General features: G+C 38.1%; 1 protein-coding gene across 8 annotated transcripts in view; it reads left to right on the top strand.

The window, feature by feature from the left end:
• col16a1 (collagen, type XVI, alpha 1) overlaps nt 1-17434 on the top strand; it is a 162270-nt gene that overhangs the window by 54101 nt on the left and 90735 nt on the right. For all 8 annotated transcript variants that reach the window (XM_073931847.1, XM_073931844.1, XM_073931846.1 and 5 more), the window contains exon 9: nt 13701-13733. In XM_073931847.1, coding sequence (XP_073787948.1) covers nt 13701-13733 — 33 coding nt within the window. The remainder of the gene's footprint in view (nt 1-13700; nt 13734-17434) is intronic.

Here is a 17434-nt window from a genome sequence, read left to right as displayed (position 1 = left end):
AGCTAGTATTTGAATGATTCTCTAGCGTAATGTCTAAAGTGATGACAAACCGCGCGATTTTGATCACATTTTAAGATTATAATGCTGAACGGCATGAAATGCCATTAGTCTACAAAGATTTCCCAGTATTTCTCAGTTGCAATTAGGATGCCACCATAATTAACCCTGAAAAAGCCAAAGCAAGGCAAATACTACCAGATTACTATGGTATAATTACAGCACTACAACATACAAAAGAAAGAGATCAACTTAGAATGTCATTTACCTATTTTATAATGATTTGTTCAGCCGTATCTTGAAATTAACACAGAATTTTTGTCCCCTAGGGACTTTTTATGCAGTCTCTTTCGCCATCTTGTGGCGAAACGTCAGCCATTTTATGACAGGCTAATAGCTGCTAACATGCTTAATCTCCGAAATGATAATTATTTAAAATAGGCACTATTCTTATAAACAAACTGCATAGTTGCGATCTAAACTACATTCTTGCCTACAAAAAGCCTCAAAAGTGCATTTTGTTGTCCAACAGCTGCAATATTTGTCAAACATTACAAAGTTGTTAAATTTCTCTTTAGTCCTAGAGTAACACACAAGGATAAAGAGGCTGTACGAGCGCTGATATTGATTTAATATCTCAAGGCTATCAGCCAATCAGATTCGAGAACCAGACAGAACTGTTGTATAAATCCTATTACAAACAATTAACCACTACTTAGCTACTTATTATTAGTTATTAATGTAATAGTTAATATCTTAATAATAGACAGGTAATCTGTTGTGAAAGTGTTGAATTACTTGAACTAAAGTGTTACCTATTTGTTTATTTGTGTTGTTCAGTTTTTGTTCATGCTAGTTTTTATATTAGTCAGTTCTTTAACAAAGTATATAAAAAAATTGTTTTACTTTTAAATAGCAGCTATATTGAATATCTCCCCTTGAGAAGTCACAAGGGTTTGAAGCAAGATGTTTTGAGTAAATGAAAGAGTTTTGGTTTTTGGATGAACTATCCTTTTGCTGGCCAACCGTGCACTATATATAAACAAAACTCTATCAAAGTTTCATGGTTTAGAGATGAAGTTTACATCAGCAGCTACAAATAAACACACAATCACCACTGACCCCCTCACATCTTTCTGCATTTCTGCGGCCTCTACCTTCTCCAGGAATAACCAAAGTTCAGCCTTTCCCTTTTCTTTAGACTAGATTTTTGGGATGCTATTTTCCCCCTGCAAAACCAATCCATCAGCAGTTTCTCGATGCTAATGAAAGCGGTGTGTACGGGGGCAAGAGCTGGTTGTCTGTGGAAAAGAGCAGTTGTGATGTCGGTGTGGGCTGCTCTTGTTGTTTCTCCTGGCAGCAGTGAGTCATGATCATTAGCAGGGCTTAATAAAAAGCTTCTCAGTGAAGGCACTTCAGCTGGTCTCCAACTGGTCACATATCATCTCGGTTTGCCACGTGTATTGTTTCGTACACACTCAGACATGCAGCATAATTACATCCAGAGGGCTCTGTTCTGGAGCCAAACACACTCAAAGCTACGTGTAACTGTGTGGCTGCAATATGTAGTGTTTCTTAAATTCCCACTTTTGCGTGGAAAACATCCCAACGAGAATCGCAGTAGGAGGGTTGGGGTGGAAATGCTATTAATAGTTTAAGGTATAAATGCTTTTAATCTTTGCTGACGTGCTGACTAGGGAATTAACTCCGCTGGTAGTCTTTAGATGTGTCGTTTTGTGTGCCTTCATGCTAATTCCTTTCTCAGTATTTACTCTTTTCATCCCTCTGATAATATGCTAGGTGCTCTAACTAAATAGTGTTTGATTTTGCCAAATTGAGCAATTGTCTAACGAAGGCAAATTTGTACAATTTAGAATAATTACCTTAATTTGTATTTTTGCCTAAAAAGATTTGTTCACCCCAAAATACAGTTTCTGTTATGATTTATTTTCTCTAATGTACAAATATTTAAGAAATGTTTTTACAGTACACAAATGAAGGTGTCTTGAAGGTAAATATAACAGATTAAAAGCCTCATAATGTTGACAATGAGTTCAAATGATAAATAAATGTATAAATAAATCAATTTAATCCAAGTTTTGAAGAAACATGATCACTTTATATAATGATACTGATCAAATATTATCATTGTTAATATTTTTTTTGCAAACATTAGTCAACTAAAGCAATAATTAGGACATTTTAATTATTAGGAGCTTTGATTATTTTATGTATACATTGTTAACGATTTCCAATAGAATCTAAAGTAGCTTGCTGTCAAACAATTACAGTAAAAATACTGTATTTACACTTACAGCACCGTTTATCTTGCTGTATATGTATTTACAATATTGTATATCTTTACTATAAGATTACTGTAACTTTACTGTAATAGAATTACAGTTATCACAATGCAACTTAAAAATACAGTAACATACTGCATAACTGTCCTACAGTAAAATACAGTTCATATTAGAGTTAAACACTGTATATGTGTATATTTGCAGATTTACAGCTGCATTACTTTTAAAAGATTTGACCTGTGAGTGTGTGAGATGATACTCAAATTGTGATCAAGCCCTGTATACATTTCTGGAGATTGCGAATTATGTAGCTAGAAGTACGTATGGCTGCATTTCGTCTTTAAAATGAACAATACGGGGCGCTATGACACCGTTTCTTTTCGCGCTTACCAGCTGATCACTTACCTCTATATGGACGACTTTTCCGCTGTTACCAGTTTGTCCAGTGGCTCGCCACATACTTCGGTGAATGAGTTGATCACGACAATGGGGTTTAAGTCCGGCGAAGAATGGTTCCAGAAAGCAAGTAATACTAACAATAAAAGCCAAAAAATAAAATATACAAGTAAATAACGGTGAGAATGTGGTTGTTACGTGTTTATGATGTTAAATAATAAAAGGGATGATACGTAACAATCAGTGAGTCTATTGATGCTGGGTGAATGAGGAGAAGACGCATATGCTTGATAAGTGAAACAAAAAAGTATTTATTAATGGATAATTTCAAACAATGAATGTAAGATAGAAGATAAATGTAATTTGTAAATAATTGAATCAACTAAAGAAAAATAGGAGTGTTGCCAAAACAAAGAAATAAATATAACAAAACGAACTAACTAAACCCCAACCCACTAAACTGACTGAACAAAGAAAAATGTAGAAACAAAACCGTAATCTTCAGCACGTAGCTTAACTAAACTTCTTAACTTCCAAACACAAGTACACATGTGGCAACGCCTCCAAAAACTAACTAATACAAAATTTTACTAAGCTGCTCGAAATGCTATTATTCTCGTAAAGTACACACTGTTAGCCATTAGCAAAACAAGATCTCAGGTAATCCAATTCTCATACAGATCGTTCAAAATCTCACTAAACATTCACAAGAGCAGCACAAGTTTAACTGATAAATCAGAATAAACAGGTAGAAAACTAGAAAATAGCACTCGCAAACAAATCAAGCGGATCAATCAAACAAACAGTCCGGCCGACACAAGTGAGGAGATTGGCAGGCCAAGCGCTCCTCCAGAACAGAGCAAGCGCACCGGTTTTATACTGCGCGGACCCGATCCTTATTGGCGCGCCGATTTAGTGACGAAGGTGAATGACAGCTCACCCGACCAATGGTAGCACACCTGAAACAGGATAGGACCACAACGAGAGAGAGAGAGAGAGAGAGAGAAGAGCGCAGAGCAGAAAACAAAAATACTACAAAACATACGTGAAACGTAACACTTCCCTCCTCAAAAAAAATTATATACATTGCAATGCATATAATTTACTCACTCCAAGTCTCCAACAATACCAGCTCTGGACAGCGCATCAGCAATGATGTTCTCGGACCCCCTCTTGTGTTTGATAACCAGGTTATATCCTTGGGTCACCAAGGACCAACGCATCAGTCTCTGGTTATGGTTGTACATTTTGCCTAAAAACACTAGAGGATTGTGGTCAGTAAACACAGTGACTGGAAAACCACTTGAACTCACATACACATCAAAAAACTGCAAAGACATTAACAATGCCAAAGTTTCCTTCTCAATGGTCGAATAGTTTACTTGATGCTTGTTAAACTTGCGAGAAAAATAACATACTGGATGCTCAATGCCACGGGCGTCTTCTTGAATGAGCACTGCACCTGCTCCAACAGCGCTCGCATCAATCTCCAACGTAAAAGGTTTCGTGACATCTGGTGCGGCCAACACAGGTGCGCTACATAAGAGAGCTTTTATATTCTCAAATGCCTGCTGACAATCATCAGACCATGCAAATTTGCAGGATGGACTAAGCAGTGATGTTAACGGATTCGCAACGGTCGAGAAATTCTTACAGAAATTGCGATAATATCCTGCCATTCCTAAAAATCGACGCAGTTCTTTACGCGTAGTAGGAATTGGGAATTCTGCAATGGCATTTATTTTCGCGTTCACCGGTTTCACTTTACCATGACCCACCTCCTTACCTAAATACGTGATAGTAGCTTGTCCGAACTCACATTTAGCCAAGTTCACCGTGAGAGATGCCTTCTCGAAACGCATGAATACTTCCCTGAGAGTGGAAATATGATTCGCCCAGCTATGGGAATAAATCACGACATCATCCAAGTATGCATTACAGTTTTCAACTCCAGCTAACACACAATTTATAAGTCTCTGAAATGTGGCTGGCGCGTTACGCATGCCGAAAGCCATTACGCAATATTGCGTAAAATTATCTGGAGTCACAAAAGCAGATAAATCAGATGCACGAGCTGTGAGTGGTATTTGCCAGAACCCTTTTAATAAATCCAATTTACTGACAAATTTCGCGGAACCAATATTATCCACACAATCTTCCATGCGCGGAAGAGGAAAACAGTCAGGAACAGTCACAGCATTAAGTTTTCTGTAATCAGTGCAAAATCTAGCGGTACCGTCACTTTTCGTGACCAGTAAACATGGTGAACTCCATGGACTACAACTCGGTTTTGCCAAACCATGGTTCAGCAAATAATCAACCTCGGCTTTCATCACGGCGCGTTTCGCAGCACTCACTCTATACGCATTCTGTTTAATCGGTCTAGCATTTCCCACATCGATGTCATGTTGCAAGACTGAAGTACAGGATGGGACATCACTGAAAATCATTGGAAAAGAACTGATTAACTCCTTGATATCATTACTCTGTGAATCGGGTAGATGTAAGTGAGAATCAAGGTCAGCAAGAACTTCAGAATTAGAAAGTCGGGCGCACTGCTGATAATCGTGACGCACAATCACTCCATCATCTTCAGATGAGTTAGACTCAAAATAAAGAACTTCAGATACCAGAGCAGTAGTGGAAAAATCAGTTTCATTTTCTTTTTGATCTGTACGGATAGACTCTCTAGAGTGATAAGCTTTCAACATATTTATGTGACAGACACGGGACTTTTTTCGGCGGTCGGGCGTGTCAATCACATAGTCGGTATCACTCAATTTTTTAATCACTGTGTAAGGGCCAGCAAAACGTGCAGAAAAAGCAGAACCAACAACAGGCAACAATACTAATACCTGGTCACCTTCGTTGAAATTACGCAAAACAGATGCACTGTCAAATTTCTTTTTCATAGTGATCTGAGCGTTCACTAACGACTCTTTTGCAAACGAACAAGCTTGATGTAGTCTTTCACGAAATTTGCTCACATAATCTAAAACATTAGTTTTAGCACTTGTCACAGGTGATAGTATATTTTCTTCGAGCACCTTGAGCGGTCCTCGAACGGAGTGAGAAAATATTAACTGTGCCGGACTAAAACCAAGACTGTCCTGAACTGCTTCTCTAATCGCGAACAAAACTAAAGGTGTACCCTCGTCCCAATCTTTCTCTGTGTCCATGCAGTATTTACGAAGCATTGACTTCAACGTCTGGTGGAACCGTTCTAAAGCGCCTTGGCTCTCTGGATGATACGCACTGGATGTTCTATGAGAGATGTTTAAAGTCTTTAGTACTTGTGCAAACAGTTTTGAAAGAAAATTCGTACCTTGGTCAGTTTGAACTACTCGAGGTAAACCAAAAGTTGAAAAGAACTTCACTAGTGCTTTTACCACCACAGGCGCAGTGATTTTCCGCAGTGGAATAGCTTCGGGAAACCGCGTCGCCGTACACATGATAGTTAATAAATATTGGTTTCCAGCCTTTGTCTTGGGCAGAGGACCAACACAATCAACTATGACATGTGAAAAAGGTTCACCTATGACTGGTATTGGAACTAGTGGTGCTCGTGGAATTACTTGGTTCGGCTTACCTGAAAACTGACATGCCTTGCATGTTCTACAAAATTTCGCTACATCCGACTTTAATCTCGGCCAAAAGAAATGCTTCAGAATTCGTTGGTAAGTTTTCTTAATGCCTAAATGTCCAGAAAGATCGTGATCATGAGCCAGGGAGAGTACCATTTGCCTGTAACACAGGGGAATGACAATTTGATTTACAACTGCCCATTCATTAGTAATGTCGGGACACCACTTACGCATCAGTAAACCATTGTCAATATAGAAAGCTATTTTCCTTCTATTGGCAACTTCCATCGGAACAACTAAAGAAAAGATATTGCACAAAGAGCCGTCTTCTTTTTGTGCTGCAATAATCTTTTCTCTAGTCACTTGCAAGTTTAGATCACGCTTGGTATCTTGAACATCGCATCTATCATCAGTTTTGTTCTCAGCCATCAACACATCGTTCTCAAAGCTAGGTGCTATAAAAGTCGAAGCTAGATCATCCGCATCAGCGAATTTACGGGCTTGCGCTCGCGTAACGGCGCACGCAGGAAAGACATCAGGATAATCTACTTTCAATTCATCCGAATGATCAGACATCACGGGTTTTTCACACACCTCTAAAACTGGCATGAATTTACCGCCAGCAAGATCATTGCCAAGAATAAAATGTACACCGGGCACAGGCAAATTTTCACGCACACCAACTTTTACAGAGCCAGTAAACAAATCAGATTGCAGGTAAATTTCATGAAGGGGAACTTTCGTAACACCCATCTCAATCCCTCGCACTAATACATGGCTTCCACAAAATGTCTCATCAGAAAGTGGTAAAACGTCAGCAGCAATAAACGAAATCATCGCGCCGGTATCACGGAGGATGGTTATTTTAACCGGATTCGTGGATTTATCCACGGACACAAAACCTTCCAGAAGAAAAGGCTTATAACCTGGATCTGCATCCAGCCTATCAGAAACTGCCGGGGTTTCACCAACATCAATTGTCTTTGCAAAAGCAACACTTTTAGGAACAGCACTTTGTTGCTTACGCTTTAATAAAACACAGTCACTTATTAAATGTCCTATTTTATGGCAGTAGAAACAGGCTCTTTCTTCACCGGTTTTTACCGTCGGATTTTTTAAACGGGTCGGACTTTTCGAAATGGAAGTTACGAGTGTTTTTTCAACACGAGCAGGGGTGAACACATTCTTGTGAGTCAGTGCAAATTCATCAGCGAGAACTGAAGCTTCAGATAATGAAGTTACTTTCTGTTCGTTTAAATAAACGACAACACGATCGGGCACACAACTTTTAAATTCTTCCAACAAGATTAATTCACGCAACGTTTGGAAATTCGACACTTTACTAGATGTGCACCATTTATCAAATAGCACACATTTTTCTCTTGCGAACTCTACGAATGTCTGATTAGCGTTTTTTTTATGATTTCGGAAACGCTGACGATATGCTTCGGGTACGAGCTCATAAGCTCTCAAAACTGCAGCTTTAACAACGTCATAATTTAAACTGTCCTCTAAGGACAGAGCAGCACACACTTCTTGAGCTTTTCCTGATAATTTGCATTGTAACAACAGAGGCCAGATTTCTTTAGACCAGTGCAACGCAGACGCAACTCGTTCAAAAACATTGAAATACGAGTCGACCTCCGACTCTCTAAATTGAGGAACAAGTGGAATATGTTTACTCACGTCAAATGTACTACTCGAGAATCCTGATCCAGTCGTAGAAGTGGTAGCTTGCACGGGTGGTACTTGCCCCGGTGAAACTGGTGTGTCTTTAGCAGCCTTTATCTCAAGTTCACGCAGCTTGACTTCTTTGTCAGCCTCAATCTCAAGGCGACGAATTTCAAGGCGCAACTCCATCTCAGCGTGACGCTATGCCACTCTATCGCGCTCTTCCATTTGGACTTTTGCCAAACGCAATTTAAAACGAGCGTCACCTCCAGACTCAACCAAAGTCGGAGAAAAAGGTTCGAAAGGTGGCAAACCTGCTTTGGATTCAGAAGCCTCCTCCGCAGCAGCTTCGCTCGCCTCCTCACCACCAGAATGAAGAGTGCAGACGTCATCGCCATGTAAACTTTGCTGACTCTCAGCAGCCAACTGCAACACACCCAGTTCACCCAAATTGTGCACCACAACGCTCTTAATTTCTCGTTTTAACTGCTGTTTAGAAACCTTAATTTTAAAGTGCTCCGCGACGCGAATTAAATCATCCTTTCTGCATTTATCTAATTGTTCAATAGTCGGTGCGTTAATAAAATGTTCCAAATCAAATTCAGCCATACTCGTGATAAGTTTGTCTGACTCACAACAACGCAGACACCTGCTCTTTAATCAAACCTTCCTGTTCACAAAAATTTCTCCTATTCACCAGCAACAATAAATCTCACAATGCTCATCCAAAATTAAGGATATTCCAATAAAGGAACATCCCACCGCTGCCACCATTGAATGTTACGTGTTTATGATGTTAAATAATAAAAGGGATGATACGTAACAATCAGTGAGTCTATTGATGCTGGGTGAATGAGGAGAAGACGCATATGCTTGATAAGTGAAACAAAAAAGTATTTATTAATGGATAATTTCAAACAATGAATGTAAGATAGAAGATAAATGTAATTTGTAAATAATTGAATCAACTAAAGAAAAATAGGAGTGTTGCCAAAACAAAGAAATAAATATAACAAAACGAACTAACTAAACCCCAACCCACTAAACTGACTGAACAAAGAAAAATGTAGAAACAAAACCGTAATCTTCAGCACGTAGCTTAACTAAACTTCTTAACTTCCAAACACAAGTACACATGTGGCAACGCCTCCAAAAACTAACTAATACAAAATTTTACTAAGCTGCTCGAAATGCTATTATTCTCGTAAAGTACACACTGTTAGCCATTAGCAAAACAAGATCTCAGGTAATCCAATTCTCATACAGATCGTTCAAAATCTCACTAAACATTCACAAGAGCAGCACAAGTTTAACTGATAAATCAGAATAAACAGGTAGAAAACTAGAAAATAGCACTCGCAAACAAATCAAGCGGATCAATCAAACAAACAGTCCGGCCGACACAAGTGAGGAGATTGGCAGGCCAAGCGCTCCTCCAGAACAGCGCAAGCGCACCGGTTTTATACTGCGCGGACCCGATCCTTATTGGCGCGCCGATTTAGTGACGAAGGTGAATGACAGCTCACCCGACCAATGGTAGCACACCTGAAACAGGATAGGACCACAACGAGAGAGAGAGAGAGAGAGAGAGAGAAGAGCGCAGAGCAGAAAACAAAAATACTACAAAACATACGTGAAACGTAACAGTGGTAAAATCTGAAAACACGGTAAAAATTAAGGGGGTTTTCTTTTTTAGATTGCTTTTCAAAATACTGTTGGTTGGGTTTAGGGAAGTGGGTGGTCGCTGATCAATTGGTGCTTTTTAAAACACTATCGGTTGGGTTTAGGAAAGGATGTAGGTGGGGGGATCCGTCGGTTGGTCAGTCAGTCAGTGGACAGCGGCGTCTGGTAGATTTATGCGAGAAGAGCAGGTTCGAATGGCACTCGTAAGAAAAATATGAGGTCTTGAAAAAAGCATACACAGTGCCCTTTAGTGGATTTGCGGGAAAATAAAAAAACGTAGTTCTTGGGATGTATTTGGCGCTCTCCAGAAATGTACATAGGGGTACGTTTTCAGAATGAGCCTTTCAGAACGAGGTTGAAAAATGTCCTCGTAAGGTCAACATTTACTGGTATTGCTATAGTTGTGAGGACCACATGATTAGTAATAACACTACATTTTTAATTTGTGGGAATATTTTTGGTCTCCATGTCAAAACAGCTGATAAATCATACAGAATATGAAGTGTTTTGAACATGTAAAAATTCTGATTGTTTCCTGTGAACGTTAGATTTTGGGATAGCGTAATAGAATATACAGTCTAGTGTAAAAATCGTTATGTCTGTGGGAAGTCCCCACGAAGATAAGTGTATGTATTTATGTGTTCATACAGGGAATTGTTCCATACACAGTGTTATCCAGACAGCACCACAGCTGTAGCTCAGCCCAAACATATTTTCCCTTTATTTATCTGTATGAGGTACACATGCGCAGACAGGCAAAAAAAAATAAAAATCACACATGCTTCCATGTTTCTCCCTGACCCAGGTTACTGTCTTGTAACACTGCAGTCTGTGTTTTACGACAAACTGTAATGAGTTCCAGGATGTGTTGGACGCTGCTAGCATTAGCCTACTTCTGCATTAACCCCTTCCTCCTACGCATATCCTCAATCCACCCCACATTAAAGCCCCTTAAAAGCACAGCATTCTTCCATCATCGGATTCTTTCTCTTGAGCTCACCAGCAGGGAGAAATTCATGAGCTGAGAGCCGCACGGTTGCAGCTAAACAAAGTTCCCTGCATTATTCATGCGATCATTCCACTAGGGTTTTTGGAACAGGTCATCATAATTCTTTTCCATCCCGTGTAAGCCTGTAGCTATATGGACAACATGTCCATTTCATGTTCTCTGAGGAGCTCTGCTTTTAGTGTTTGTGTGTACGTGCTATACGCTCTCAGCAATTTCTGAACTGGGTCTCAGGGTATGACCGGTGATTAGGTAATAAGCACTTTTCCTTCATAGCCTTTTTTTTCATGATTTCTCTGTTTTCCATCCCTCTCTATTCCCATCAGCCTTCCTTCCGCCTCGTTTGCTTGCTCTGCTCGGACATGACTTGAGGATTTACTTTCGCGTCTGCTCCACAAACACATCTTTTGTTTTTCTGTCTGTCGCTGATGTTCTCTTTCAAATCATGTCCCTCCTCACCACACTTCCCCCTCTCCTTGCTTTTCCAGTTCTCCTCCCCATTTGCTCTCTTTCAAAAGAGTCTCATATTCGGTGTTGTACATACTGAAGAAACTGAGGGTAACAGTAATATGACAGTGCCAGCAGATATAAGTATACACTTGAGCTTGTCAACGTCAGAACAATAAGTGAGAGATGGTGTTATGTACACACTGCAGGTATTGCTGGATCCTGTATTAAGGGGCTTCGGCTTGTCTGTTTTTCATCTCAGTACAAGCTAAAATCTGCAGCTACTACTGTAAGATGATTAATGATGTTTCTTATTTTTGATCTGATTGTGAATGATGATCAATGCTTGGCTGTTTCAGGTTTTTGATAAAATAATACATTTTCAGGAACATAAATTGCACAAAGGGTTGTGCTATGTTAACAGAAAATTATAAAATATGTTTTTTTATGTAAACAACAATAAATAAACTGTTCTTTGTGAGTCCATAAATAAATAAATGTGGCATTAAAGCCACCAATAGGTGGAGGAAAATTCCTGTCTTAATGAGTGATCCATTAAATTGCTCATTCCAACGTTTTTTTCAAATATTTTATGAACAATAAATGCACTTATTACTTTATTTAATTAGTCTTTATTAATGAAACAATGAACCAATAATTTTTTCAGTTTGTTTAATCAGCTGGTCATGTCAGTTAGCGTTTCTGTGTGGAGTTTGCATGTTTTCCTCATATGCTGGATAAGTGGGCAGTTCATTCCGCTTTGAGGACCCAAGATTAATAAAGGAACCAAGCAAAAGAACCATAGTCAAGTTCCTGGCCAACAGTATTTTTCCCTTATAAATCAATTCGTCAATAGCCACAAATGAGCGGGGGAGATCTTGAGATCTACCTGAGCTCAATCTCCCCTCTCGCCCTCCAAACGGGTGGAAGCCCAGGGCTCGAGGATCTTTTGAACTCAGGGCTCTCTCCCGGGACAGCATGCCAAACAAGCTTATAATCAAGCATCAGCTAAGTGTGAACTGTTGATATTGCTATTATTTTTGGTTTGGTGTAAAAGATGGGGTGCTTGATACTTTTTTACTCGGTTGACTCAATAAATAATAAGAATAAATAAACCATACTGAGTATTTAAATATTTGTATATTTATGTTTGTAAGCACATCATTCATTCATTTTTCTTCTGCTTAGTTTCTTATTTATTAGGGGTCGCCACAGTGGAATGAATCGCCAACTATTCCAGCATATGTTTTACACAGCGGATGCCCTTTCTGCCACAACCCAATACTGGGAAACACCCATACGCTCTCACATTCCCACACAGGCACACACACTCATACACTATGGCCAATTTAGTTGATCCAATTCACCTATAGCTCATGTCTTTGCACCCAGAAGGAAACCATAAGACGAAGTGCAAATGAGGCGATGCGAATGACATAACGTGAGTCATTTGTAAAGGTCAAAATCATACACTGCCTTACATTTTTTTTTAAGATTTATTTTTTTGGCCTTTTTGCCTTGACAATAATTAACAGTATTGTGACTTTATTGAGACGGGAAGCGAAGTGGGAGACAGAGTGGGTGGTATGGTAGGGAAATGTCCTCGAGCCAGGATTCGAACTCGGGACGCCCTGACGTGCTACTGCACCATATGTCGGCGCGCTAACCACTATGCTATGGACCATTTCAATTGGATGTAAAAGCAGGCTCACACATTGTTTTTTTATTATAATCCTAAACAATTGTTGCATACTGCACAAACATGGCTCCAATGTCACACTGTAAGATCTCAGCTGTCATAATGTTTGACTAAATGACAATAAAGACACGCCAAACACAGAATAAAACTTTTTAGTTTGACGTCATCCATCCGTGACACTTTCGCGTTCTGAAATGATTACTAACAGCAAACATAAACAATCTGTAGCGGCAATTTTGCACACAGCGCACCTAATAATACCAGGAAGAAAAACAAACTGTGATATTTGAATTGTCTCATGGATTGCGTCATCAGATTCTGCGCTTCTGTTGGTTCTTGGATTGACGCTCATCACAGCTGTTGTCACTGCAGGAAAGTCTCTGAAATCTTCTGACACTGACAGAACTTCATCGGAGGAAAAATCTGATCGCAATGAGCACTAAGCGGCTGTCAGTGAACATGTCAAACCAACGATCAAAGATCACAAATTTCAGCCTAGGATTTCAGGAATCTTTTAGGATTTTCCAAATTTGTCTCAGGTGACAAAATTGTGGCTAAAAATTGACATTGTGAGCTAGGCTTAAGTTACAATATTTTTGTTTCATGACCCTAACTTCTGAATTTAATGAGTGATTGTTCATTCCAATGATTTGTTCAAATAGCTGATTCATTCAAAAAACAAAGCAAACTGTCTTCATGAATGAAGCAACGATTTGTTAAAGTGTAGGAACATTTTTCATTGGTGAAGCACACTTGATTTTGCACATTATTATTCTTTCTGTTTAAATGACTATTATTCTCTGTTTAAGATCTGGTGCTTGATATACTCTTAGTTTCAAGGCATAGATTGTTTTTGAAGTATTTCATCGTGTTGTAGAAATCTGACCTTTTGTTTCTTTTTTTATGTCGTACAGGCAATCCTCGGATCCAAAGAACTGGCGGAAAAAGTAAGTTGTTTATATTAAGTCAACAGAAAAATCACTTATTTCTGTTTGCCATCAATAGCAACAGGCAGTCCCAATTATGAAGCTCTAAACCTGACAAAAAGAAGTGCGGCCCCTGCTGAATCCACAGAATAGCTGTAGAAATTCAGTTTAATTGGTAAGTAAATTGCTGCGTGCTGAGTTGCAGTGGGAATATGGAACAAAATCAATGCCAAAAGTCTTGAATTAAAAAGCTTGTTGAATATCACAAACTGAAAAAAATAATACACCGTATTAACAAGTTCTTGCATTTTTATGACTTGAATTCCAGGGTTTGTATTTTTAGGTCCTGAAATTTAACATATCTGTATATTTAAGCTTTGAATATTTTAACAAAAAATATTTCAAACACGTTTTCAAACTTAAAAATTCAATAATTCATATTCAATTTTCAGATTTCACTTACAAAATATTCAATACCCTTTAAAAATTCGATGTATAATATTCAAAAGGTAATTTTCAGTTCATTTTATTTCAGTTGAAATATTCGCTTCCATAAATTCAGTGGATCAAATTCGACTGTTAAAATTCAACATTACATCCGGGAACTGCAGGAAAAGCAATAGACTGCAGAGTGAAGATCGCCAGCTGCTCTAGCTTTCACCAGCAGGTGGAGATGGAATAATGTAAGATTTTTAACCCAGTAAACAGGCGATAAAAAGGCTATTAAAGGCACAAAAGTAGCATTTAATATTAATATCAATGCTTTGGACATTATAAATGATAAAAAGTATGAGTAAAATGAGTAAATGAGGTTTTAGTCATCTATATTTGCCCTTATGTAACGGAAGCCAGCTGGTGATCGCGTAAAGCTCACTCCTCGGATCCAGGGACAGTTGTTCTGCAATCTTATCGGAGCTTGTCTCCCATGCTGGCTCGTTACCTGCTCGGACCGGTTCGGTTACTTGCACATAAACCGTCTTTTGATGAATATGATGTTACACATTGTCTATCTTTATTGACTCTTTCTTCCATACACACTAAGTATTATATTGACAGCTAAAGAATATAAACGTAAGAGAAACAGGAGAGGAAACATTATAATAATACAAAATAGATAAACATTGACAGGGCTAAGAACAATTACGATCAAAGATTTTCAAAACCAGAGAGATTTTATGAGAATGTCACACAAAACAGTTTACTTGGAAATGTTAAACAGAGTTCAGGTATGATTTAAGGTTGGTTATGGATGGGGCGTGTAATTTAAAATAATTTAACATAACGTGCAAATGCATTAAAGGGACGTCTTCAGTTATTATTTAAACGCAGCTATGTCAGGTATGGGATAGGTTATATAATTTCATTATTTAAATTATGATTGTTAATATTAATATTTTATGACATGTATTTGGGCTATTGCGCTTAAATAAGTCATCCGTGATTCTAAATTAATATTTCTATTCATCCTTTTTAGCTATCACTTTGCTATCGTCTTTCTCTTCTTTTTGTCTATTTTTTATGGTTCTGCCACTGTTACGTTTGCAAAATGTCTTTAGTTTGTTTAGATTATTGCTTTTCCTCTAAAATAGAGACGAAGCAGAAGGAAAATGAATGAATTGATGAATGAATGAAATGATTGACGTTTTTATGCATGTGCTGTGTGGCTTGCGCACGACAAAGACGAACGAGTGGCCGCGAGCTCCGGTGGCCGGTCAGAGCCAGCGCCGCATATCAAACTGGTTAAGAAATGCTGGATGGCTGCCAATATATGATAGGAATTCTTCCGAAGTTTCAGATGATATCTGGGCTTGTGCATAATAATGTAAAATAAAAGTGAAAGTCATGACATTTGGCCAAGCATAAGAATAGCCTACAAGAGTGTTTCGATTATTATCATGACATGTCATGCTTGGGCTTATATGAATAACACCTCGCTGTTTACCATTTCCGAAAGTGGAGCTGACGTCGGCGCGAAATTGCTTGTATAATTGTAAAAAGAGTGATAAATATTAATGGATTTCTTATATCTGTCATTTCTGATAATATAATTGATTTAACTAGTGTGAGAGTATCCAACACTCATTTAGCAAAAATGCATCCAGAATCCTAAACCAATAACTTTGTCAAGCAAAAATTATGATTTTATAGGCTACTGATTTAAAAAAAAAAAAAAACAAGAAAAAAGAAACTATTAGCTACCCTAGCAATTGTTTATTTAAATATGATCATCTCAAAATATAAAATAAAAACATAATGGGTTGACTTTGTGAAATCATAAAACAGACTTGCAGAAAAGAGTTAATAAGAATAAATGAGCAAATACATTCTCTCCAGTAGATGGCGATTAAAGCTCAGTTATACCCCATGATGATGAACAGAGCTGCTTTGCAGGAACCCCTCAACCACGCATGTCAAACCACGCATTCTAAACATAATCTTATGAAACTAGCTCAAGTGACAACTATATTAAATTTAAACCAGTTTAAATAAGTTTATATGTTTAATAACTGCAAAAAAGATCAACATTGCTAATCATAAAATACAAACGGTTGCTGAAAAGTTATAAATAATGGTTTTCTCATTTAATACTGAAAACAAATTAAAGTCAGTTATAACTGCCTATTATCAAACCACAGGCGACTCATTTTATTACTTATAATTGGCTGCGACATTGCCACTTTTGCGTTAATACCTTTTTCTCGCCTATAGGCTACATAACAATAAAACAATAATCTGGACAAACTAACACATTTTGCAATCGTTTAACCATGGCAGAACCCCAAAAATTTGAAAAAAGAAGAGAAAGACAGGCAGAGTGATAAAAAGGATAAATAGAAATATTAATTTAGAATCACGGATGACTTATTTAAGCGCAATAGCCCAATTAAATGTCATACAATAATAATATTAACAATCATAATAATAATTCAAATGATGAAAATGTATAACCTATGCCAATCCTGACATAGCTGCGTTTAAACAGCGCAAACATTACTCCTTATAGTTATCCCATATTAGGCGGTTCTGTGTGAATAACTGAAGACCCTCCTTTAATGCATTCGCATGTTAAATTATTTTAAATCAGACGCCCCATCCATAACCAACCTTAAATCATAGGCCTACCTGAACTCTGTTTTGTGTGACATTCTCATAAAATCTCTCTGGTTTTGAAAATCTTTGTTCGTAATTGTTCTTAGCCCTGTCAATGTTTATCTATCTTGTATTATTATTATAATATTTCCTCTCCTGTTTCTCTTACGTTTATAATCTTTAGCTGTCAATATAATACTTAGTGTGTATGGAAGAAAGAGTCAATAAAGATAGACAATGTGTAACATCATATTCATCAAAAGACGGTTTATGTGCAAGTAACCGAACCGGTCCGAGCAGGTAACGAGCCAGCATGGGAGACAAGCTCCGATAAGATTGCAGAACAACTGTCCCTGGATCCGAGGAGTGAGCTTTACGCGATCACCAGCTGGCTTCCGTTACATAAGGGCAAATATAGATGACTAAAACCTCATTTACTCATTTTACTCATACTTTTTATCATTTATAATGTCCAAAGCATTGATATTAATATTAAATGCTACTTTTGTGCCTTTAATAGCCTTTTTCTCGCCTGTTTACTGGGTTAAAAATCTTACATTATTCCATCTCCACCTGCTGGTGAAAGCTAGAGCAGCTGGCGATCTTCAATCTGCAATCTATTGCTTTTCCTG

The sequence above is a fragment of the Danio rerio genome, chromosome 19, assembly GCF_049306965.1.
Source record: "Danio rerio strain Tuebingen ecotype United States chromosome 19, GRCz12tu, whole genome shotgun sequence".
In the NCBI taxonomy this organism is placed as follows: domain Eukaryota; kingdom Metazoa; phylum Chordata; class Actinopteri; order Cypriniformes; family Danionidae; genus Danio; species Danio rerio.
Note: the sequence above shows the minus strand (reverse complement) of the source record. Positions and strands in the feature narration are given on the sequence as shown.